This window comes from Pygocentrus nattereri, chromosome 17 (genome assembly GCF_015220715.1).
Source record: "Pygocentrus nattereri isolate fPygNat1 chromosome 17, fPygNat1.pri, whole genome shotgun sequence".
Classification (NCBI taxonomy): Eukaryota; Metazoa; Chordata; class Actinopteri; order Characiformes; family Serrasalmidae; genus Pygocentrus; species Pygocentrus nattereri.
Window position 1 is genome coordinate 27,334,015 of NC_051227.1, and position 23,529 is coordinate 27,357,543.

Genomic DNA, 23,529 nt, shown 5'->3' on the forward strand with positions numbered 1-23,529 from the left:
CTATAGCGCCCTCCTTTGGCCAATCGGGGTCATTTTTTGTTGCCTGGTGAGATGCACACAAACTACACCTACCCACCAAGTTTGGTGTCTCTAGGGCTTACGGCCTCTTGTCCACAGATTCAGAAGAAGAAGGAAAATCTGAGCAAATACAACAATTAAAATGTAGCTACATGACAAAGGTCCGAATTTCTCTTTATTCCTTGGACTGAAACAGGCTGTTCTGTTACTGTGCCTTTAGTTCAGCCTGACAGCCCAAATCAGAGATAATATAATAAACTACTTCTGTATTTTGGACTCATATCTGAATAGATGGATTAAAAAAGGAACATTAGCGCCCAACTATAGCTGGCAAGCTAATAAACAAGCTAGTTAAAATAATAACGCTCGCTATCTACTGAACCGCACACCGTTTATTAGGAGCTGTTTAAGACTCCTCTTGTGTCTGTGTACCTTTGTTGACTGTCTCCACTTCAGGAACCTCTCTGGTCCTTTCATGTCGGTTCCTGCACGTGTAAAAATAATAAAAAGCTCCAACGGCGACGGCAGCCGCGGCCGCACACAGCAGGGGGCGCCACCACATTTCAGAAGGAGCAAGAGTATGAACGGAGAGATGCTGCATTGAATCCACTCGAAGGACGAGATGTCTGGAGCGCAGGAGATCACAGCTTGTCTGTAGACGGTCGGTATAACGTACATGTAATGCTCCATCTCCACTGTGTCCCAATATGCCTCGAATATTTGAATGAAAACATGTTTACAAACGTTTGGTTTCCCTGGAAACAGAATGAAAGACTCACCACGAATGACTCGTTATCAGTAGTTGCCCATATAAGGATCTGTCCGGCGTGATTTATTTCAGCCACTGGATTAGGATCAGGCCTCTTTATTCTTGTAGGATGGTTTGGAACATAATTCAGCATTAATCAATGTTAAATGTGCTTGGTAAAAGATATTTACTATTTATATAGTGTCAACTTTCTTTATTTTTTTTTAACTTTATTGCCATTAACACACCTTGACTGGCTATTAACATATAACAAATTCACCTTGAGATTGGGGTTTCACTTAACATACATGTTGCAGGGACAGTACATGAGCACATGAGCACACACACACACACACAAACACACACACACACACACACACATATATATATATATATATATATATATACATATATATATATATATATATATATATATACACACATTCTATAGCTCCAGACACATATTCACATATACTCAGAGGGAGGGAGGGGGGGGGGGGGTAAATAAATAAATAAAACAATAAAAAAATAAAAGAAAGATATTAAAAATAAAAAAGGGTCCACCCCTAGCTAAGGTAGACAATAACCCATCTTCTTATAAAGACAGGAACTTTTAGTTATCATCATTTTTAGTTATCTATCATGTGTTCCATCGTATAAACATGTTTGACTTTTTGTGACCACTGTACAATTGTTGGGGGATTAGGCATCTTCCAATTAACCGTAATCAATTTGCTTGCAGTCATCAACAGAACATGCAGTATGTAGTACTGGTCACTGATAAACGTGTTCAGGTAACACCTCCAACAAGAACAGTAATGGGTCAATGGGAATATGAATTTTCTCCAACTCCTCTTTAATATTCTTCCAGAATGTCTTTATTTTTGGACAGTCCCAGAACACATGAGTATAATCTCCAACCATACGACAGTTTCTCCAACATTTATTGTTTTTTTTTAAAAAACACATTCAACCAGTGGAGTCCTGAAATACCTCATTTTAACCTTCCAATCGAATTCTTTCCATAGCTGGCTCCCAATCCCCCTGGGACATCTGGAATATACATTTTCCCAAACTTCATCCTCCACTACTATATTCAGTTCCAATTCCCATTGTCCTTTGAGATGTAAAGTATTGTCTTGACAGTCAATCGTTAGTTTTTTATAGATATGAGAGATTTGTTTTTTTGTTGATGCACGATGTTCAGACAAATTTATAAAATGGGTTTCTATATTGGTTGGTTGTCTTTTCATAATATCCCAGTTTGTGTTTTAACGTCTAATTTGTAAATATCTAAATAAGTCGCTTGATGGTAGAGCAAACCTGTCCTGGAGTTGTGAGAAAGACTTAAATATATTCCCATCAAACAGCCGATTCATTGTTTTTAGCCCCTTCTTTGCCCATCTTTTATATGTATTATCCCATATGGAAGGAAGAAATTCCATATTGTCTACTATGGGCATCACCCGAGACAAAGCTATTGCTCCCTTTAACTGTTTTTGAACTGAAGCCCACACCTTCAGTGTGTATTTAATCCATACATTACTTATTTAAATTTTTTTCCAAGATTGTGGACTTAAGAATGGAAGAGTAGGTAATGGTATTCCTGGTATGGAATTTTGTTCAATAGAGACCCATCTGTTGTCTACATCACTGATCATTGGGCCGCCCAGTAGTAGAGTTTTAGGTTGGGTAAATTCAGACCTCCTTTCTCTTTTGAGGACATTAACACTTTCAATCGGATTCTAGGTCTCCTGTTCTGCCAAATACATTTTGATATCCATTTTCCTAGCAATTTGAATGTAGACTGTGGTATTAAAAGGTAGAGACTGAAATAGAAAGAGTATTCTTGGTAAAATATTAATTTTTATTGTCTCTATCCTGCTGGAAAGTGATAGGGGTAGTGTATCCCATCTATTTAGATATTTTTTTATTTCTTTAATCAACTTACCATAATTTGAAGAAAAATGTTGTGTTGTTTTGGGTGTTAGAACAATACCCAGATATCTAAATTCATGTTTGGACCTTCTAAAAGATACCAAATCATCTAGTTGGGAAGGCCATTCTCCAGTTATCATCATGGCTTCAGATTTATTTGTATTAACTTTATATCCTGACACTGCACTGTATTCACTAAGGCTATGTAGGAGGGCAGGTATAGAAGCAACAGGATTATCTAATAATAATATATCATCTGCAAAGACAGCCAATTTGTGTTGATCATTTCCTTCATCAGTTATTCCCTCTATGAGTGGGTTCGTTCTTATTAGTTCAGCCAATGGTTCAATACTAAGTGCAAATAGGGAGGGTCACAGTGCATCTCCCTGTTGTGAGCCACGTTCCAGGGGTAAAATTTCTGAACAATGTCCATTTACCCTTATTCTAGATGTAGGGTTTTTACTTTATCCAATTAATACTTTAATCCAATTAACAAACATTTCATTAAAGCCCATCTGTCTGGTCTGTTCCAGGAAAGTCCAATTGACCCTATTAAATGCCTTCTCAGCATCCAAGCTGAGAAGCATTGACGGGGTGTCTCTCTTGACTGCTAGTGATTGTAGGTTCAAGGCTCTTCTAATATTGTCAATTTCTTGTCGATTACAAATTAAACCTGTTTGATCTGGCTTTATAAGTTTATTGATATGTTTTTGAATTCTATTTGCTATAATGTAGGTCAGAAATTTAAGATCCACACAGATTAAACTAACTGGCCGATAAGATGCACACTGACTCGGATCTTTGTTATCTTTTGGAATAACACTTATTATTGCTTCCATCCACGATCTTGGCGGATCTCCCTCCAACAGGACGTAATTATATACTCTACATAAAACAGGGGTTACCTTATTTGCAAAAATTTTATAATATTCTCCCGGGAAGCCATCTACCCCTGGGGACTTATTATTTTTAGGTTTAATGATAGCTTCTTTCATTTCTTCTTCTGTAATCGCTAGTGTAACCATATTGGCCTTCTCTACTGTTAGTCTAGACAGGCTAATTGAGTCAAGGAATGATTTAATCTTTTCTTTTTTATTGGGTGCATCTTCCTCCTTATACAGCATTCTGTAGTATGTAGCAAAAGCTTCTGCAATATCTTTTGGTTGGGTAAGCAGCTGATCGGTATCCGGACATGTCATCTTGTGCACTATTCTGTTGGATTGGGCTTTACGCAGCTGAAAAGCAAACAACTGACTTGATTTGTTGCCCATTTCATAATGCTTCCTTTTTATAAATCGCAGTGCTCCCTCTGTTTTGTAAGTTAAAAGATCATCCATTTTTTGTCTAGTTTCTTTCAACATGTCCAATACTTTTTGGTTTTTTGATTGTTGATGCTTTAGCTCTAATCTCTTAATTTCCCTCTCCAATTCAACCTGTTTAGCCAATCTTTGCTTTTTTATTCTTGAAGACAGCGCAATAATATTACCTCTTATCACCGCTTTAGCCCCCTCCCAGAGAGTAGACAGAGAGACCATTTCATTGTCATTAATAACAAAATATTCTGTTAGGGATTTACGCATTTCTTGTTGGATTGTTTCATCATTTAATAATGATACATTAAGTCTCCAGTATTTAAACTGTTTGCTTGGTCCTATAGCTTTATCTTCAGGGTGACTGGAGCATGATCTGATATGGCGACTAGTTCTATTTTACACTGTCTATATTTCTGATCCAGATATCAAAAACATGTTCAGTCTAGAATAGCTGCCGTGCACCTGCGACATAAAGTAAAGTCCTTTTCTCTAGGGTGTAGATGACGCCGGATATCTACCAAGCCCAATTCAACCATCATTGTCAAGAGAGCGAGAGATGTTTTGGACACTACCTCAACTGGAAGTCTATCCATATTTTGTCTCAAAACACAGTTGAAGTCCCCACCTATCAAAATAACGCCTTCTGCATGATCTGCTAATAAAGTTGCTACGTTCTTAAAGAAATGCGCACAATCTTCATTTGGAGCGTACAGATTAAGCTTTGTTATTTTAGTACCTCCTATGGTTCCTATTACCATGACATATCTACCTTATTTATCTCGAATTGTTTTTCCAAGGTTAAAACAGACTGATTTATTAATCAGAATGGCAACCCCCCTTTTCCTCCCGTTTTCAAAGGAAGCACCTGATCCAGGGGCGAGGCTAGGGTATTTTTAGTGGTGCTAGAGCACCACCGTGAGGTTGCTCAGCACCCCCTGGCTCAACACATTTTTTAAATATTATATTATGCAAAAAACTTGCTCTGCACCTGCGCAATACTTTGGTTCGACTGGCCAATCTGGCAACCCTGCTTCAAAACGAGGCTTGTGACCAGTCCACTTATCAACTATATCTCTTCTGATTGGTTGGCACATTCACGCGACTGCTTGCTGCTAGAATTGTCTACAGCTTGGCATTTTGTTCTGGTCGTAAGCTAGCTGTTCACATTCTACATTTCTGGATCTGCGAGGCAGCCAGCACCTGAGCTGGGGTGAGAAGGTATGTTTCTTCACTGCAAAAAAAAAATCTTAACAAGTAAAATTAAGTCATTTTAAGGCAATAAATCTTTTTTTTCTCCGATAAGAATTTTTTACTTACTAGGCATTGCAAGTTTTAGGATTATTTTGCTTATTTTAAGTATAATGAACTTAATCAGTCTTACTTAGAATTTTTACCCTATTTTAAGTCATTTGAACTCAAAACAAGCACAAAAAAACTAACCGTTCAAGTTAATTAAATTTTTCAGTTTACATGCTAAAAACACAATGATTTGTACTTGATTTAAGATTCACTTCACTCATTTTTTGACTTTGTGATTGCTTATTTTAAGAAATCTTAATAAGAAAAAAAATCTTACCCCATTGGCAGATTAGTTTGCTTAATATAAGCATTTACGTCTTAATTTACATATATTTTGTCTATTTTTTTGCCAATGGATTTTTTGCAGTGTTCAGTAGACATGTGTCGACTGATTATAATACATCATGGCGTTGTGGTTCACTGATAACTCAATCCTAGATTGGTCCGGTTATAAGCGAATGTGTGTGTGGCAATGCCTTGATGCAGCAGCTTTTCGTAGCTTAGTTAAAGTTAGCTGGCTAATGCTGGAGGGCATTTAGCCTACTTTGAAACCTTGTGAATGAAATATGGGTAAAGAGTGCAGCCGAGTGAACTTCCCCAACGTTAGACCGTGCATTTGGAGAGCTGTAGTTGGCCAAGTCAGTTGCATTTAGTTAATGGAACATTGGGAAAATCTGACCGATTGTCTGTCTTTCCATAGATGGACATACGTTCTTTTTTTAAGAACAAAGGTGAACGCTCAACTTCAGGTGAGAGAGAAAAAGACTGAAATAGTTTTGTCAGTTTATAACAGTCAATAGAATAGTCCCTTAATGTGGCTTGCAGTAGCTATCCTCTTTCATTGAATTTTAAGATGGAATTTAATGGAGAAAAAGATGAGCAGAGAGACCTGGTAAGGAATGGTAGTGGCTTATTTGAAATAGCTTCTCCCATCAATTATAGGGTTATATAATTGTTTGTCTATTAACACAGCTACATTAAGAAATGTGTTAATATTTGAAGACTGCTAGTAGGCTTACAATAAAATGTTTTTAGGAGAAAGGAAGAAGGATAGAGAGAGTGAGGACTGTGAAAGGGAGGAACATATACAAGTAGCGGGTAAGAAGAATAAAAACAGGCCACTGTTGTATATTATTTCATCCAAATACTGTTAATATTGTAAATTAATAGCTTTGTTATGTCTTATATATATATATATATATATATATATATATATATATATATATATATATATATGGGTCAATGAATGTACTGATAATGTGCTGATAATCAACTCGCTCATTTAATGCATACAATGGTGGTATTAGCTGTGGTTGCACCACCCTGACTGCTATTACTAAAACGTCATTGACCCATATATATATATATATATATATATGTATATATATATATATATATATATATATATATATATATATATATATATATATTATATATAATTTTATTTTTATTTATTTTTTCTGAATCATGTTGCTACAGAAACAGAGGAGGAGGAGCATATTGGTGAAGGTGACAGGGAGATCAGTGGAGAAGCAGAACAAGAACAGGCAGCAGCATCAGCATCAGTTTCGACAGAGACAGCTTTAGATTTAGGTGACAGAAACACAGGTCCTAAAAAGTAAAGCTAGCCCAATACCCACAAAGTGTGTTTGGCACACAAAAAAGGGCCTTCCAGTTCAACTGGTTTCAAAGCTTTAATTGGCTTGAATACTCCTGTAAAAGGGATGCTGCATTCTGCTATGCATGCAGGGTGTTTGGGCGAAATTTAAAACAGGACGTATTTGTTAGTGGTGGTGTGAAAAATTGGAGGAAGGCACTCAGCTTCTACCACAAGCATGAATCCTCACAGTCCCATAAAGATAGTGTCATTCGTTGGCAGAGCTACAAAGCAAGTCTTTTGAAGGGTAGTGTCGTACAACAAATTGAGAGTGCTACTTCCACTGAAGTGCAAGAGAGAAGGGAGTACTTAAAACGCATTGTAGCAGTAACCTCCCTGTTGGGGAAACAGGGAATTCCATTCAGGGGTCACGATGAGTCTTGTGAAAGCCACGATAAAGGAATGTTTGCAGAATGCTTCAAACTGGTGCAGAAATTTGACCCATTTCTCAAAAGTTACACTCCTCCACTGAACACCACATATCTTTCAAGTTGCAGTCAGAATGAAATGGTACAGTGTTGTGCAGAGGAGGTCACTGCAACTATTGTGAAGGAGATGAGGGAAGCGCAGATGTTTGCCATTATGGCTGATGAAGCCAGGGATGGAAAAAGGGAACAGCTATCACTCTGTGTGAGGTATGTCACAGGCAGAATGATTAAAGAAAGATTTCTAGCCCTAACAGAGTTGATGGGCTTTGATGCTGAGTCAATTGCCAACACCATTGAGCAACAGTTAGCTCTAAATGGCATTGGAGATCTCAAATGTGTGGCTCAAACGTACGATGGTGCAGCAGTGATGAGTGGGGCTGTGGGCGGTGTCCAGGCCCATTTCAGAAAGAAACACCCCGAAGCAGTGTATGTACATTGTTATGCCCACGAATTGAACCTTGTTTTATGTCACACATGCAGGGCAATTTCTGAGGCCAGAGAGTTTTTTGAAATATTGGAAAGTGTCTACTCATTTTTCAGTTCATCACTGGTGAACCACCACAAGTTTGTAGAGACACAAACAAGACTAGGGTTACAGCAAACTGAACTTGCCCAGTTGTCAAGCACACGTTGGGCATGCCAACTCCGTTCAGTAAATTGTGTTCTTGACAACTTCCCTGCCATCATTGAATGCCTCCTTGGTATTAATACACCTTTGGCTGTGGGACTGAGAGTGAAACTCTGCAAATTCTCCTCTGTGTACTTGCTTGTCATGTTCCACACTCTCCTGTCATTATGTGCAGGTTTGCACTTGTATCTGCAGAAGGAGAACATCGACCTTGCCAGAGCCATGGAGTACAAAAACGCAGTCACCGACTCCCTTAAGGAGAAGCGCAGTGACTCCACTGCTGGTGAGCTGCATGCCAGAGCATTGGCAATTTGTGATGCTAACAAACTGGTCGTCTCTGATGAATCGTCTAAGCAGAGACGTAAAACTAAGAGAATGGTGGACTATGTGGTGGAGTCTAATTGTGGGGCTGGGGCAGGCAGTGAGGCAACTAGTTCTTCCAATGCAGATGACCTCAAACAGAGGCTACTGTTTCCTTGTTTAGACAGAATGCTAGCAGAACTGGAAAAGAGGTTTTCTGATGTAAGTGAGGAGCTTCTCTGTGGGATTCAGGCATGCTCTCCAACATCTGAGCAGTTCTTGTCTGTGCCTCTCCTGTCAGCACTGGCATTGCACTATAACATTGACCTTAAGCCAGCGGAGGTGATGGTGGCCAGCAACTTTTTTAAGCGCAAGAACGAGACTGGAGGTGATGTTGAGGACATGCTGGCCGTATACAAGCAACTTGATGCTGACATGTTCCCTACTCTGAAAGCTACTGTTCAGGCTGCTCTTACTATCCCTGTTAGCAGCTGTAGCTGTGAGAGGTCCTTCAGTGCATTGCGCCGCCTACATACCTGGCTGAGGAGGACCATGGGGCAAAATAGACTCCATCATTTGGCTGTGATGTCAATTGAAAAAGAACTTCTTGACAGCATAAGTCCTGAAATTGTTATTGACAGATTTGCCAACCTTAAAGTGAGGCGACACCGCTTAGTTCTTCCAAAATAAGTTGCTTAATTAGTAGTTGTTACCTTTTTTGTTTTTGTGTGAAGTGAATGGGATGTAAGTGGATGGATCTTTATTCCCCCATTAGGTGTTAAAATCTTCAGTTTGTCCTTCTGACCACTAGAGACCCCCCTGTCCTTGTTCTGTATAGGGCCCTTCCTAATCCACACAGGAAGAGACCATATTTATTTATTTTATTTATTTGTGTGTTTTATTTATTTATTTATTTATTTATTTATTAAGGCATTATTGATATTATTAGCCTTGGGTGATTACAAAGTGTGGGTTTTTTTGTTGTTGTTTTTTTTTTGCTCAAGGATGCATTATTTTAGTGACCATTTTATTTTTTTTCTAGCATTTGTTTTTCTTTACTCCCAAAATAAATGTTGAGTTATCTTCAATATTTGTCTCAGGCTCTCTGTTATCCCTGTGAAGCCACAGTCTTTTGAAATGAAGTCAAGATTGAATGTTGTAGGGGAAAACACAACTCAAAGCAAAACTAATACGGCTCCAAAATTTATAAATGTACTAGTTCGCCTCAATTGGTGAGAAAAAATGTGCCTCTGTGAGCACTGGGGGCTGGGCACCCCTAAAGACCAGATCCTAAAATCGCCCCTGACCTGATCCATTCTCTTTTTCATTTTAAATGTTCATTCTGAGACAAATGGGTGTCCTGAATCATAGCTACAGAACAATGTCATTTTTTTTAAGTTGGCAAAATATTGTTTTCCTCTTAATTGGACTGCTTTACATTATAACTAATACAGTTTAAACCGTCCCTATATTACCTTGTGCTTTTCCTAGCTTGTTTAAAGTCAAGTCATGTAGAAATACAAGATAACCAGCCCCTCAGTAGTCTCAAGGCAGAGAGAACCAAACAAAAACACATCAAAGCAACTAAGATAACACGAACAGAACAAAGTGAACTTCCACGTACCCAACTGGTTTTTTAGCACCTAAACACAAACCAGTTCGTGTGACCTGGGCCGAGGAGGGTGACGGCTCCTCTGGGGGAATCACACATCGTGTCTGAGCCGCCGTCGTCCGACTCGTGGAACGGTCGCTGCTCAATGCGCGGGTAATTCACTCGCGTGACGTAATAGCTCCGTCCGTTACAGTAGAACTTAAAGGTGATCCTCCTAACGCTCGTTGTTCCAAGCTTCCGAGAGTGAAAACCAGTCCGTGAACATTTTTAGCTGTGCCGGGTGAATGCACTTGGCCACGATGCTTTTCTGCTTTAGCTGCTTGATTACCTCCCGCACCTGGGCTCTCTTCTTCTAATGTAACTCCGGGGAGTAGTCGTGACCAAAATATATCGCCTCTGTTTTATACATGACCTGCTTTTGACTCCATGCTTGTCTCAGGATTGCTTCTTTCACGGAGTAGTCCACAAGCTTAACTATAAGAGACCTCGGAGCAGCGGCGGGGCCTTTTGGTTTAGCTGTTAGAGATCGATGGGCTCTCTCTATTTGTAGATTCAGTTCGGGCATTGGTTGAAGAACAGACCGAATCAGCTCTTTCGCGAACGCCTTCACATCCCTTCCTTCACATCCCTTCCTTCACTCCCTTCGGGCACTCTGTAAATTAGAGTTATAAAGGTTATTGCGTCTTCACACCAGGCCGTCAGATCAACCTCTCGGCGTAGCAGACACCGAATTGCGTTCTCGTATCTCCGCCCGTTGTCCTCCACCGTGCTAATGCGGGCCTCCGTCTCCGTAGTTCTTTTCTCGAGTTTGGTCATTTCAGCCTTCAGTTCCTTCCTTGATGATTCCAGCTTTGTCAGTGATATCTTGGTTTGTTCGTGTCCCTCCCGATTCTGTGTCCTCAGAGCTCAGCTAGTATCTTCGGCTCCGGCTCACGTAAGCTGGTGTTAGCCGCATCGCTCACAGGAGGTCGAGATCGTTGCTTCCAGTTTTCATTTATCTCTTTCACCTTCACCTGTTTTCTAGCGCCTTTGCTCCTGCAGGATGATGCCATTGAATATCGTGTTGTTATGCCACGTTTTTAGTATTTTTTTTAGTTATTCGGAAGGAGCTTACATTTTAACCTATGGCGCCACTGGAAGTCCCCTAGTGTCAACTTTCTAATGATAGAAGCGAGCAGTCTTTGCTCCGCCATGAAGTGAACAGCATCAAGAACATAAAATCTGACGTATCATACTTGTAAGATTTTCCCGACATAAAACAAGAGTACTTAAAGGCACTCAAGCCCTACTGAGGAACTACCTATACTGGTCTGGCCATTGTAGTCAGGGTATCAGTTTAATAGTGTGGAATGAGCTGATCTAGAACACGAACAAAAAAGATGACATTTCTCTACAAACAAGACGGGCACCCCATTACACATCCTCCTCCCGTGTGTGTTGCGGACAGTGAGATAAGAGATAGCTGCTTCGAACCACTAGAGGTCAGACGTGAGTCCCAGCCAATATCAATGTGAAAACACTTAATTCTTCAATTTCTGACATTAAGACTTATCTAATTTAACCCATCCTACACAAATGCAAAAAGAAACCTCAAGGAACACTCTATGCATTTTAAATTGTTTAATCAAATATAAGAAACAACATATTCAAGAACTCATATACACTGTTATTTTAGGAAGTTTCAACGCGGTATCAAGAGTCAGATGGAGCTCGACATGCAAACCTCCTGAATATACTTCCAATTTGTCACGTGACAACCATCTCCACTCAACGGATGGGGTGAAATGGCTCCACAATCTCTGCGAACGTCTTCTTTTCTGAAATTGTAACATAAAGGCAATGATCACCACTACATATGTAAAACAGTAATGGATAACTATATAGAGATAAAATAGACGAGTAAGTGGATGGTCCTTTGACTTCTAAACCATCTAAAAGACAAATACACTAGCTTTTGCATGCTTTTACCTTTCTCTGCAAACTCCTCTGGATGTAGTCGGATGTATTCGTTCATGTCTCTGTCCAACCGAGCATAGGTGTAGTTTTCATACTTTGTTAAATGGTAGCCAATGAACCAGCCAACGGTCATGAACAACGCTTGTCGGTGCACACCTGCAAAAACATGTCAAAATTAACAATGTATAGAGGTGATCATTTATACATGTCCACTGCATGCACACTGAAAGAAGAAGGTTGAATGATTTGGGAAAGAATATACATTATAAACATGATCATATAAATCTAAATTATATATATATAAATATGTAATAGCACTTCCATTATGTCAGACTTGAGGCTTGAATGCTTAATTTCCCTCCTTAGAATTTAATAACCTGAATAAACTGAGCGCATGTCCAGTGTAGGACATTATTAAAATTGTGCCATTGCAATTTAAAAACTGCATTCTTTCAAACAGATTTCAATGTAAAAATAACTGACTGTTCAGTCCTACTTTATTAAGAAAGAATGAGCCATTTGACAATACATGATAAATAACATGCTGATTTAAGGGGAATAAATAAATGAACAAATGAATAATACCCCTCTAGCCCACGCTTGGCATTGGGCATGGTGCAGTTGCTCATGAGTGTCTGTGCAACGCTGTAGAGATTATGCAAGTTGTGTGGGCACCAATGCCTTTAGAAAGAAGGCACTGTTGTCGTCAGGAACAGTAGCTCTAACTGCTCTCACCTCCTCTTCAATCAGCAATCCGTCTTTACATGTCAAATACATTCTCAGTTATTGTGCTTTGGTGAATTTCCTGCCGTTTTTAGAAACAACTTATGTCAGCTACTAGAAAGACCAAGGCGCCTTGTGTGTCACTTTCACCATCCCTCTCTACGTCCATCTGAAGACACTAGGGTCGGGTGTACTCATCTATGTGTGTGCGAGGCTGAAGTTGGCTTCCTATTCGCCAGGTTCTTGTTTGAGTTTTCCCGTTCCACCTTAAATAGTGCAGCAATATGCGCATACTGCTGCACCATTTAAGGTGGAACGGTAAAATGCTAATAAGAAGCTGACTTAAGCTTCGTCATGGGTGTCCAACCCTTTAACGTTTGTTCAGTCGTATGTAACCAGTTAACGCGGATTAACGTTGAATTTCAGAGCCGCGGTTCGGCGCTCAGCTGCCGGAGACTCACCCGCTTTTAGCGCAGGCCTTCGGTTGAAGCTGTTGTGCAGCACCGCTGTGAACCAGCCTGAAAGACCGAGCCACACCGAGTTTCTGTTTATGATCCCAGGAGGAGGGAGAACCTTTGCCTCGTCGGGGAGAAGCCCCATTTCCGCGGAATAAATACGAGCGTCTCCCTGTCGAAGTGCAGTTTTACCCGCTACCACATCACCTCTCAAACCAAGGGCAATGTTTAGGGGAAAATGCAGCGCATATAGTCCGTCGGGGAAAACGTGGCGTTCTTTCAAAGGTTCCGGAAGCCATGTAACGATAAGTAGCTGATTGTGGGAATTTAGTATAGGATTTATTTTTTTATTTTATTGAAACAAGTCTGCATGAACTATCGCTTGATCCACAGCTAGAACAGACAATAGCGTCCATTTAATGTAATGAGCGTGATCCAGCACTTCAATTAAGACGAGCTGTCTGCCTCTACTTTTGTCTACAGAAGACTCCAGCGTTAATGAGATAATAATAATGTAATGAGTGATATGTAAACAAGTCATTCAGACTGTTTTGATGTGATATGATTAATTTTTAGAGAAACTTGCTGACCACCACATTTTATGTACTATCCAAATTCACTAGTGAACCTACACAGTGTCTCCTGAGTTAATATTTGTAATCTCGATGATGGTAAAATAATGTAATAATAATCTAAAAATAATATAATAAAATAATCTAAAAAAATATTGTGCCTCGCAATTTTTATTGTTCATATTAATGAGAACTAATTTTAGTTTTAGTCATAAGCATTAAATCAATTGCAAAATCACCACTAACGTACAACTGATTATCCGATGTTATCTATTTATCACAGTAGGCTGTGGAAGAAGTGCCAATCCAAAAAAATCCAGTTGTGTGCTCATAGTGCTCATACATAACCACACTGACGCACATAAACATGAATGACGTTTATTCCCGTCGTTATCCTTGGCTATTTTCTTGTCATTCGTCGTTATGAACGAGCTTTATGAACATAAACCGGTGGTCACTAGGACATATGAACTCCAACTCCCAGAGTCCAGCGCGCTACTGTCTCCCATTTTTTGTGGCTCGGGTTTCCAGCGGCAGGCGTGATGATGTCATGATGAAAACCGAAGGAAACTCTGCAATCAGAGGGAGCAGAAACCCAGATTGAGGGAAGGACGAGATTTGCAGTAACGTCTTGTTTAAGAACCTTTAGGTTAGACTGGATGCCTGTGGAATAATCTGTTAACTGGGGTGAATCCCCTACATTTGGTAAGTGCCGCTACATTTCATTTATCTGACCTCAATGATAGGTAGCCTGGATGAAGCCGAGAAATTGCCTGGTTACACGATTTTTGCTAACTGGCTAGCAGGGTAGCGGATTGTCTGCAGTTGTTTTTCTCCATTATTGCAGGCTGCAAATCCAACATTGCATTTGCAGGGTAGTTAATAACGGAATGAACACAAAAAAGAAGGAGTATGGCGATATCCCTCCCTCCCTATCTCTCCCTCTCTCTCTCTCCCCCTCTCTCTCATACAGAAGCCTTGGATACGGGCATACAGTAAAGCAGTGCATAGTGCTAAAATGTTTGCAATCTTAAGTAGGATTAGAAAAGCAGGGACGGTAAATTTGCGCTGTTTCATGATTGCAAGATAATTAGTGACCAGTGCTGTTATGTTAGTTCTTATTTTTTCCACGGCACATTGTGTGCATGCAGTACTTTTCAATTTAGGAGTGCTTACCAAATGCTTTAGACAATTTAGACAAATACTTCTTATGGGCTCTCATTTCCTCTTGTCCATTGCACAGAATAGAGTGTCTGTGTTTTGCCTAGTCTTGGCATGGCGGGTCTTGGTAGGCCCCTTCTTTATATCCCTTGTTTCTTTATTGCAGTCCTCTCAGCATCCTGCCATAGGCCTTGGCAACCAGACCATTTAAACACATGCACAGAAGGCTCTGCCCATAGCAACATTTCACTTAGAAAAGGGGAGGGGAGGGGGGGTTGCCATGAAAACTGTGAAGCGTTTTTTATCGGATGGATTCAAGAATGCATTAATTTAACAATTGACTTGTCAGTATATTTTTTTTGTTTCAGTGATTATCTAAAGAAACATGGTTAAAGTTTCAAAAATATGAATGAAAATTCGATGGAAAAATGAGCTTATTTGAATTCACTGTTTTGTGATGTCACAAAAACCAACATGTTTACATATATCCACCTATTTGGCCTAAGCAGTTTAGTTCTGCCCATAAATATTAAAGACCGTTTCAGCCTGGACTGCTTTATGAATAAGGTACAATACAGAGCAGCCAAATCAGAGCAGCAGTCATTTACATATAAGCTGAAAGTTTTAAATGCTCAGCACCAAACACCCGATTTACTTCTGAAGGATAAAGAGAGGGTGGGATATGCTGATGTAAAAATGAATAATGAATGTTTTTGGTACTTCATGCCACATACATTTTCAAAGCAGACTTCAGGAAAATACAGAAAATGCAGGATATGGTTTAAGTATCAATGAAATATTTGGAATGTAATTGAAAACAAAATTGTGGAAATGAAGCTTTGTTAAAAGCCACTTTCAAATGAGTGAAAATGTGGTTACATTAAATATTTACATGCAGCAGAAGTAACAGGAGAAGGATGGGGGTTACGTGATGCTGTCCTTGCATGTTTTTGTTAAAGCTGTAACTTTCAGTGTATTCTAGATTATATTGAACTGAGATATGATGGTTCATATTGCACACATGGTTCTAAACACATCTCTCTCTCTCTCTCTCTCTCTTTCTCTCTCTCTCTCTCTCTCTCTCTCTCTCTCTCTCTCTCTCTCTCTCTCTCTCTCTCTCTCTCTCTCTCTCTCTCTCACAGCATGTGACCATGGAGGATTATGATTACCTGTTCAAAATAGTGCTGATAGGAAATGCCGGAGTGGGCAAAACTTGTCTCGTCAGACGTTTCACTCAGGTCTGTCTTTTTATGTGTTTTGCATTTAATTTCCTATTTAAACAAATAAGTAATGGAATTCATGTGAACAGTAATTGTACCATCATGCAAATCAGTCATGCTAAATATTTACTGAGAGCTGTCATTGACTGTTAGCATCATTAGGTGAGGTATTTATTTAAAACTTTATAAAATATGAGGGGGATGCAGTACAAACACCCACAGGCTGCAGCCTCCCCCATGCAGAGCAAAAACTGCTGGCAGGCTCCATGCCCTTTAGAGACTTCTCATATAATTTATAACATTGCAAAAGAAGCTTAACATTTGGTGGGTGGCTTAAGTGCATTACATATAAGAATATCAAAAACCTTAATGTGAAAAAAAAAAATCAGGACAGTTTGTGATATGCAAATAAAAGCTTAAAGTGCTGATTTGTTAATCCACTTTGACCTGTGATATTTAATGTTTTACCCTGTCAACTTGACTGGGGGTTTTACAAATATTTGCATGTTCTGAAGTTTAAGATTAGGAATATTTAAAAAGCATCTTAAATAGGTGATGCTCTGATGCTTGGGGATAAATAGGAGGCTTAGCGCCTCTTTGCCAAGTAGTGCATCAGCAAATAATCCAACAGTTTAAGAACAAGGTTCCTCAAAGAGCAGCTGCAAGTATTTTATGTATTTCACTCTGTATGGTGCATAATGTCATCAAAAGCGATTCAGAAGAAATCTTTGTGTAAAGGGCACTGCTGAAAACCACAATTGAATGCCCATGATGTTTGACCTGCAAGAGTCTGACATGCTTCTGTGATGAATATCACCACATGAGTTTGGGAATACTTTGGCAAAACACTGACAATTAATAACAAGATCCAGAAACGCTACCAACTTCTCTGGACTCAAACTCCTCTGAAATGGATTAATACACAGTCAGTATTGTGGTCTCATGAGTCAACCTTTCAGATTGTTTAGAGTAATAATGGATATCTGTCAAGGTATTAGTGGGTTGTTGCATTAGATGTTGCACATCTGTGAAGGCACCAGTAACACTAAAATATATATATAAATGTTTTGGAGCAATTCTAGATGAGGTTTATTCAGAGACGTCCATGCTTATTTCAGCATGACGACACCAAGCCACGTTCTGCCAATGCTATAACAGTATGGCTGTGTAATCACAGATTGCAGGTGCTAGACTGGCCTGCCTGTTGTACAGACCTTTCTCTTCTATTGAAAACTTGAGGTGCAAGTGTGAAAAATATGACAACGAACACCCCATACAGTTGCAGAGCTAAAGACTTGTATAACTAAGGTATGAAAAAAATTCCAAAAATTCCAAAATTCCACTTTTAAACTGGACCAATTGCTGTTTTCAGTCCGTAAACAGTTATGAGCTGTGTTGAAAGGAAAGTTGATGTAATGCAGCAGTAAACATCCTCCTTTCACAACGTTTTTGGAATATTTTGCAGGTATCAAATTTGGAATGAGCATATATTTACAAATAAAAATAAAGTTCATAGGATAATGCATAAAAGGCTTTTATACAGTTTTTCATCGGTTTCTTTTTTTTTCAGCATTTCACATACTGTCCCAGCTTTTTGGAAAAGAGCTTTGTATGAGGCATGCTAATTTTAGTGTACTGTCCCTTCTATTTCCATTTCCATGGTTCTAGGGTCTGTTCCCACCCGGCCAAGGTGCCACGATTGGGGTTGATTTTATGATCAAAACAGTGGAAATAAAAGGGGTGAAAGTAAAGGTATGTGCCATTCTTTCAGAGCTGCATTGTTCTGTAGTGATAGTGAGTTAGCATTTAATAGTCTGTGTTCTGTATTTTAGCTATGAAGTAGTATTGTAGATTTTGGATGAGAGAAGAGACTGCAATGCTCAAATCAGTTGTAATTGTCATTTTACTATGTAATTTATAAACTTAGGTTAATGTGAATTAAAACACCGGATTCAGTTAACCATTAATAGATAGTTTGTTTGACATGTTATATCTGTCTTGCTTAGACTACAGTTTAATTAAAAAAAAAACAAAAAAAAACAACATTTCGACAAAAAAACGACAAAACAAAACCCATTTCAGTCGAGTTGGCAGATGACACTTGCGGTGGAAACTCAGCTTGGTGTTCGTTTATTCCTGGCTCAGCTGCTAAGTGACTGCATTGATTAGGTGATTTTGTAATGTGCAGCTTCAAATCTGGGACACAGCGGGCCAGGAGAGGTTCCGCTCTATCACACAGAGTTACTACCGCAGTGCCAATGCCCTCATCCTCACATACGACATCACCTGCGAGGACTCCTTCCGCTGCCTTCCGGAGTGGCTGAGGGAGATCGAGCAATATGCCAACAACCAAGTTGTGACAATCTTAGTTGGTGAGCATTCAAAGCATTTACCACTTTCATGCAACAGCCATTGTAAAAACACCTAGTAATAGAGTTGCTTTGGGCAGCAACTTACTGTTTGTAGAGAATCCAAATTAGAAGGGCAGAATTTTGTTTGACTACTTAACTGTAATGTATAATGCGTGATGTGACAGTTGTGCTTTGGTAAATACTTGCACATCTGAACTGAGGCTGCAAATGTTTACTACCAGGGTGTAGTTACTTAATTAATAAGAATAAGCAACTCCTAAAGGGATGTATCAATACACATAAATGCGTTATAGTTTAGGCAAAATGAAAAGTTTATTGTTGATGTTAAGAGATAATAGGGGTGGGTGAAATGGCAGAAACATCATGATAATATCATGGTACTTGTTTCTTTCCTTCTTTCACAGTACATATGTATCACAGTTTTTGTTAAGCTGGAACAGACTTTTAAAAATTCCCAGCAGTGCCACATTTAAAACGTTCTATAAAAAAAGAAAAATGTTCAAGTTTCATATACTATGCTGCACTAAATGGAATTAAACAGGACAAATTATGCTCTCTTTGCATTTGAACATGCAGCTGGTCAGTGTTTAAGTACAGGCAATGTCCACAATGTAATGTATCACAATAAACTATAGCCATATAGCCTGTCTTCTGACATTTACTTTATACTAGGTGTGTTGTGAGCAGGCAGACAGCACACTATTTTTATATCAGTATTTCCAGAACAGCCTTCAACTGCTGGCTCCAGCTTTGCTCTGCGACCCAAAAAGGATAAGTGGGTGTGGGTGTGGGTGTTCCAGAACACTATTATTTGGATTGTACCTTAAGCCTAGGAATTACAGTTTAAGGGTCACATTTGATTAAGTGATCAGTCATAATTATTAAAAATAAACCAACTGGGAGAGAAAGGGGTCAGATGTTAACATGAGGGCCAGTTTGGCATAAAGTGTGCTAGGGTTTGTTGTGATTGTAGTGCTATCCTGCCTGATCATGCTGTTGTCATCAACAGGGAATAAGATTGACTTGGCTGAAAAGCGAGAGGTCCACAGACAAAGAGCGGAGGAGTTTGCTGAAGCCCAGAGCATGCTCTACCTGGAGACATCCGCCAAAGAATCCGACAATGTGGAGAAACTCTTCCTGGACCTGGCCTGTGAATTGATTCGTGAAGCCAAGCAGAACACATTGGACAACAACGAATCTGCCCCCATGCCTGGAGAAGGGAAGAACATCAATTACTTAAGCTGCTGCAGCATCAACTAGAGGACTTGGCTGCAAATCTGGCAAAGGGCTTTGGGCTCTGGCCTCTCCCCACGGAATACATAAAGTGGTGGTTATTCTTGACGTCCTCTGCATAGTTGCGATGATTCCTCTTCGCCACCACAGTTGAGGTTTAGGATACTTCATTAACCCTTATGTGAACCCCTGGGGTATTTTAAAAACTACTCACTGTACGTATAGAATGTCAAGAGGAGATGATATATGCTGCTGTCACTGAGGGAAACTGAATGCTCCTAAATGCTCCTAAAGGCCTTGTTACAGAATACTGCTAGTTGGAGTACTTAAAGGAAAGCCACAGACCAGACAATGAGATTTTATGCACTTCTGTAAAATACTAAAGGTGTGTAAGCCAGTGCGTCTGCTATTTGAGAGATTTGAAAAAAATGCAGGTCTTCACCAGCAGGGTTGCCTCATTCAGAATCACAAAAAAAATTACATCTCATGTAATGACAAATACGACAACATTGTGTAGTATTGTAGTGCCCCTTAATTCAAGTGTTGCTCATATTGCACTTCCAAAACATTGCTAGTAATGAGCTCATTTCGTTGTTTTTTCTTGAAGACGAATACTTTCTTGACAATTTCTGAATGTGCCAGAGAGAGACCATCTTAAACAGTTAGCAGAGGGAAGATGAAATGTCTGTGCATTATTATTATCTAATTAACACTCTCTGACATTTTTCTCGAAATCAGATCACTTAAAGAGACATTTTTCTCCTCTTATTTTTTTTCTCAGCAGCATAGTTTACAGCTCGTCTTTGGGATTCTCACTTGTTTTTGATTTTGTTTGAGTGCTTTATGTAAATTGTGAGAGCTTTGCAGGCTAGAAATTTGCTTCCAACATACATCAAACTAAAGTAATTGTACAGCCACTTGAGTGCATGAAGTTGCTGAACTTGCATTATGTTTCCACAAGCTTATTTTAGACGCAAGCTGAACGTCAGTGTTTGCTAGATGCTAGTGCGTTCCTCAGCTTTTCTTTCTGTGCCCAGTGCACTTTAAACATTTAAGTCAATTGTGAACACTGTGGAAATAAGATTTTTTGCATTGATAGAATCCTTTTAATTGGATCTGTGGGAACATTTTAATACAGTAGTGTGTAGGTTTTTGGACTTTCTTGCTTTGTTGCTTTGGCTCTAGATTCCAAAAAGTGGATTTGAAAAGAAACGATGAGTAGGAGGTTAAAGTGCAGATAGTCATCTGTAACTAAAAGGTGTGATTCCCCATAGTGGGTAAGCCTTTTGTTGCTGCATTTCTAGATCATCTACAAAATGCCTGTCAAAACACCTGTTTGGTTTGAAGTGATACCTAGGTTATAGTGACATTTGCATTGCTGTTGCTGTCTCTTAAAGAGTACCAAAGTAATGTCAATGTCAAGCAATGTCAAAGTAAGTTAGGCCAGTCTAAAAAAAGTCGATTAGAATTAGAATAAATCAATCCATGACAGCTGAAACATTGATTAGTTAAAATAGATTTTGTGCATACTTAAAAAGTAGGTATGCACTGTTGAGGTAGGCCAAGGACGACCACAGGAGTAGATGACTAAAAATATTTTCATTGATTAAGGGGGGGGGGAGCCCTATTCAGCTTTTGAATTCTCTCCAGGATGTAGGCACAGATGTGTAAAAACTACCATAAAGATAAGGATGCACCAGCATGACTTGAGCTTGTTCACTGCAAGATGCAAACAACTGATAAGCTTCAAAAACAGAAAGCCTATGCTACAGTTTGCTAAACCTTGCCTGGAACAAAGTCTTATGGACAGGTGAGACAAAGATCATATTGTACCAGAATGGTGGGAAGAGGAAATGGAATATGATACTCAACTATGAAACATGGTGGAGGTAGTGTCATGCTCTGAGCCTGTGTAACTTTTAGTGTAATAGGTTCATTTGTCTTTGAGGACATGGCTGCCAATGGTGATGAGAAGATTAATTCTGAAATGTAGAGAAATATCCTAACAGCTCAGATCCAATTAACTGCCCCACAACTCACTGAATAGTTTTTCCACTGTGCAGCAGACATATTGCTAAGGAGTTCTTAGGAACAAGTAAGTCAGTCACATGAGCTAAATACCACTGTGCATGCATTTCATTTACTGAAGGCAACTTGGAAGTTCCTGGAAAACAAGCAGGAACTGAAAGTTAAAGTTAAGCTGATCTTCTGCACTTTAAAATCTCATAGCATCTGTTTCATTCAAAATCCAAAAAGACAAAGCCAAAACGACAACAATTGAGTGCACTTTGTGTAAAAAAAAAAAAAACAAAGTCCTGCAGTCATTTTTGATATAATGCAGTACAAACTCAGTGATCAAACTAGTTTGACACATCAACACGTTTGTCTTGTGGACTCTCCTACATATGTTCAAGTAGTCACCTCTGCAGTTTTGCAAGCTTTGAAAAGCAGTTTTGATTTGGTTTCAATGGAGTTGAATCAGAAAGGGAACACAAAACTAACAGCCATTGTGTTGTTGCACTGCACAGGCCCAGTTCTGGATGGTTATAGTACTTCTCTATTTAGTCTTTCCCCTGATTTAGCACCCAATTCAATCCATGAGAAGTTTTAAAACCCCTCATAACTTGATTCCTATGTGTTATATTAGGGAAAACACTGTTCTGTGCAGATTTGCACACTGTCCTTAAAACTGAACATGCTTCACGTTCTTCAATGTAAATGGCTACCAGCGGTGTTCATGTGCATCTGGATGCCCAAAATGTAATATGTGGTAAGCCGAAGGCCACCATATATTAAGTAAATTCAATGTGGTTTGTTTACGATGGGATTGACTGTATTGTGTCATCAGAATTTTCCTAATTTGCGCAGCCTGACATGTGAGCTACATTCTGAATCTTGCTGATTACTGGTTAATGGTCTAATACCTATTTCATTCTGACTTTAGCTCTCAAAAGAGTAGTGTCTATGATCTTTTAGCCGATTCTGCCTTTCTTCCGTTTTAAAAACAATATTATTAGCATATAATACATATAATGGAAAGCTTTGTTTGTTTAGTGAAGCTTTGGTACTGAAATCTTCTCAAAACTTTGTTAAAGCTTTTGACATGGGAGTGAGTGTGTGAATAATTTGTTACATTCAGTTACTGTCAGCACATATATGGCACTTCACCACATCAAACCACATCAGTTTCTTTCAGTGTGATGTGATCAAATCTGACTTTGTTCCTTGCTCTTTTCTTGAACAGTGTTGTTGTGATTAAGTTTGAAACAGTTGGAAAGTGTACCTCCATGTTGACTTGACTCTATCGTATGGTTGTTTGCACCTGTATTACAATGGAACTGTGAATTTCATCTTTTATAGATTTTTTTTCAGTGTTTTACTTGCTGCTAAAAGCGTGTTCATTTCTTCAATCTGATCCATTTTTTTTCTTTAACCAAATTCATAGAAATCTTTCACAGGTTTTTGAAAGCCTTGCCTCTTATGCTGTGCGTCACCTGTCATAAGGATTTAGACATTTTGTGTAGCGAAACTCAACCGTCCAGAAAATCCATCTTTCAAATCGATAAATAACACATGATCTCCTAAATGGCATAAACATCATTTTTAATTTCAAGATTTTTTGTCTTGTGCTGGCCTTTTGATTTGCATTTGATTTAATTTTGCCTTTTTTTTTTTAGCTGCTTACCTGTTATGGCCATATTTTTTATTAACGCATTTTATTTCAAAGTGATAACCTTTTCTAATTTTGTATATAGACTTTTTTTTCTATATGTTTTGTGTTGTGCCATGCACAATATGCTATTTGTCAGGTAATTTGTCTAGCTTTATTTTACAGATATTTGTCATATTGTAACATTTTGCATTGTATACCAGTGGGACTTTAGCCCTTTCTTTTA

At 39.0% G+C, this 23,529-nt stretch overlaps 2 protein-coding genes across 2 annotated transcripts; one reads left to right on the top strand and one right to left on the bottom strand.

Annotated features, from left to right (window-relative positions):
• Positions 1-11,546: 11,546 nt before the first annotated feature.
• On the bottom strand, positions 11,547-13,332 carry ndufc2 (NADH:ubiquinone oxidoreductase subunit C2). The gene is made up of 3 exons (XM_017696713.2): positions 13,082-13,332; positions 11,910-12,053; positions 11,547-11,758 (listed from the first exon to the last, which is right to left on the bottom strand). The coding sequence occupies exons 1-3, from the start codon at positions 13,218-13,220 to the stop codon at positions 11,709-11,711; spliced, it is 333 nt and encodes a 110-aa protein (XP_017552202.1). The 5' UTR covers positions 13,221-13,332; the 3' UTR covers positions 11,547-11,708.
• Positions 13,333-14,199: 867 nt separating this feature from the next.
• rab30 (RAB30, member RAS oncogene family) lies at positions 14,200-22,010 on the top strand. The gene is made up of 5 exons (XM_017696793.2): positions 14,200-14,352; positions 15,951-16,046; positions 17,697-17,780; positions 18,217-18,400; positions 19,410-22,010. Exons 2-5 carry the CDS (start codon positions 15,960-15,962, stop codon positions 19,658-19,660), a joined length of 606 nt encoding a protein of 201 aa, XP_017552282.1. The 5' UTR covers positions 14,200-14,352; positions 15,951-15,959; the 3' UTR covers positions 19,661-22,010.
• The last annotated feature ends 1,519 nt before the right edge of the window (positions 22,011-23,529 follow it).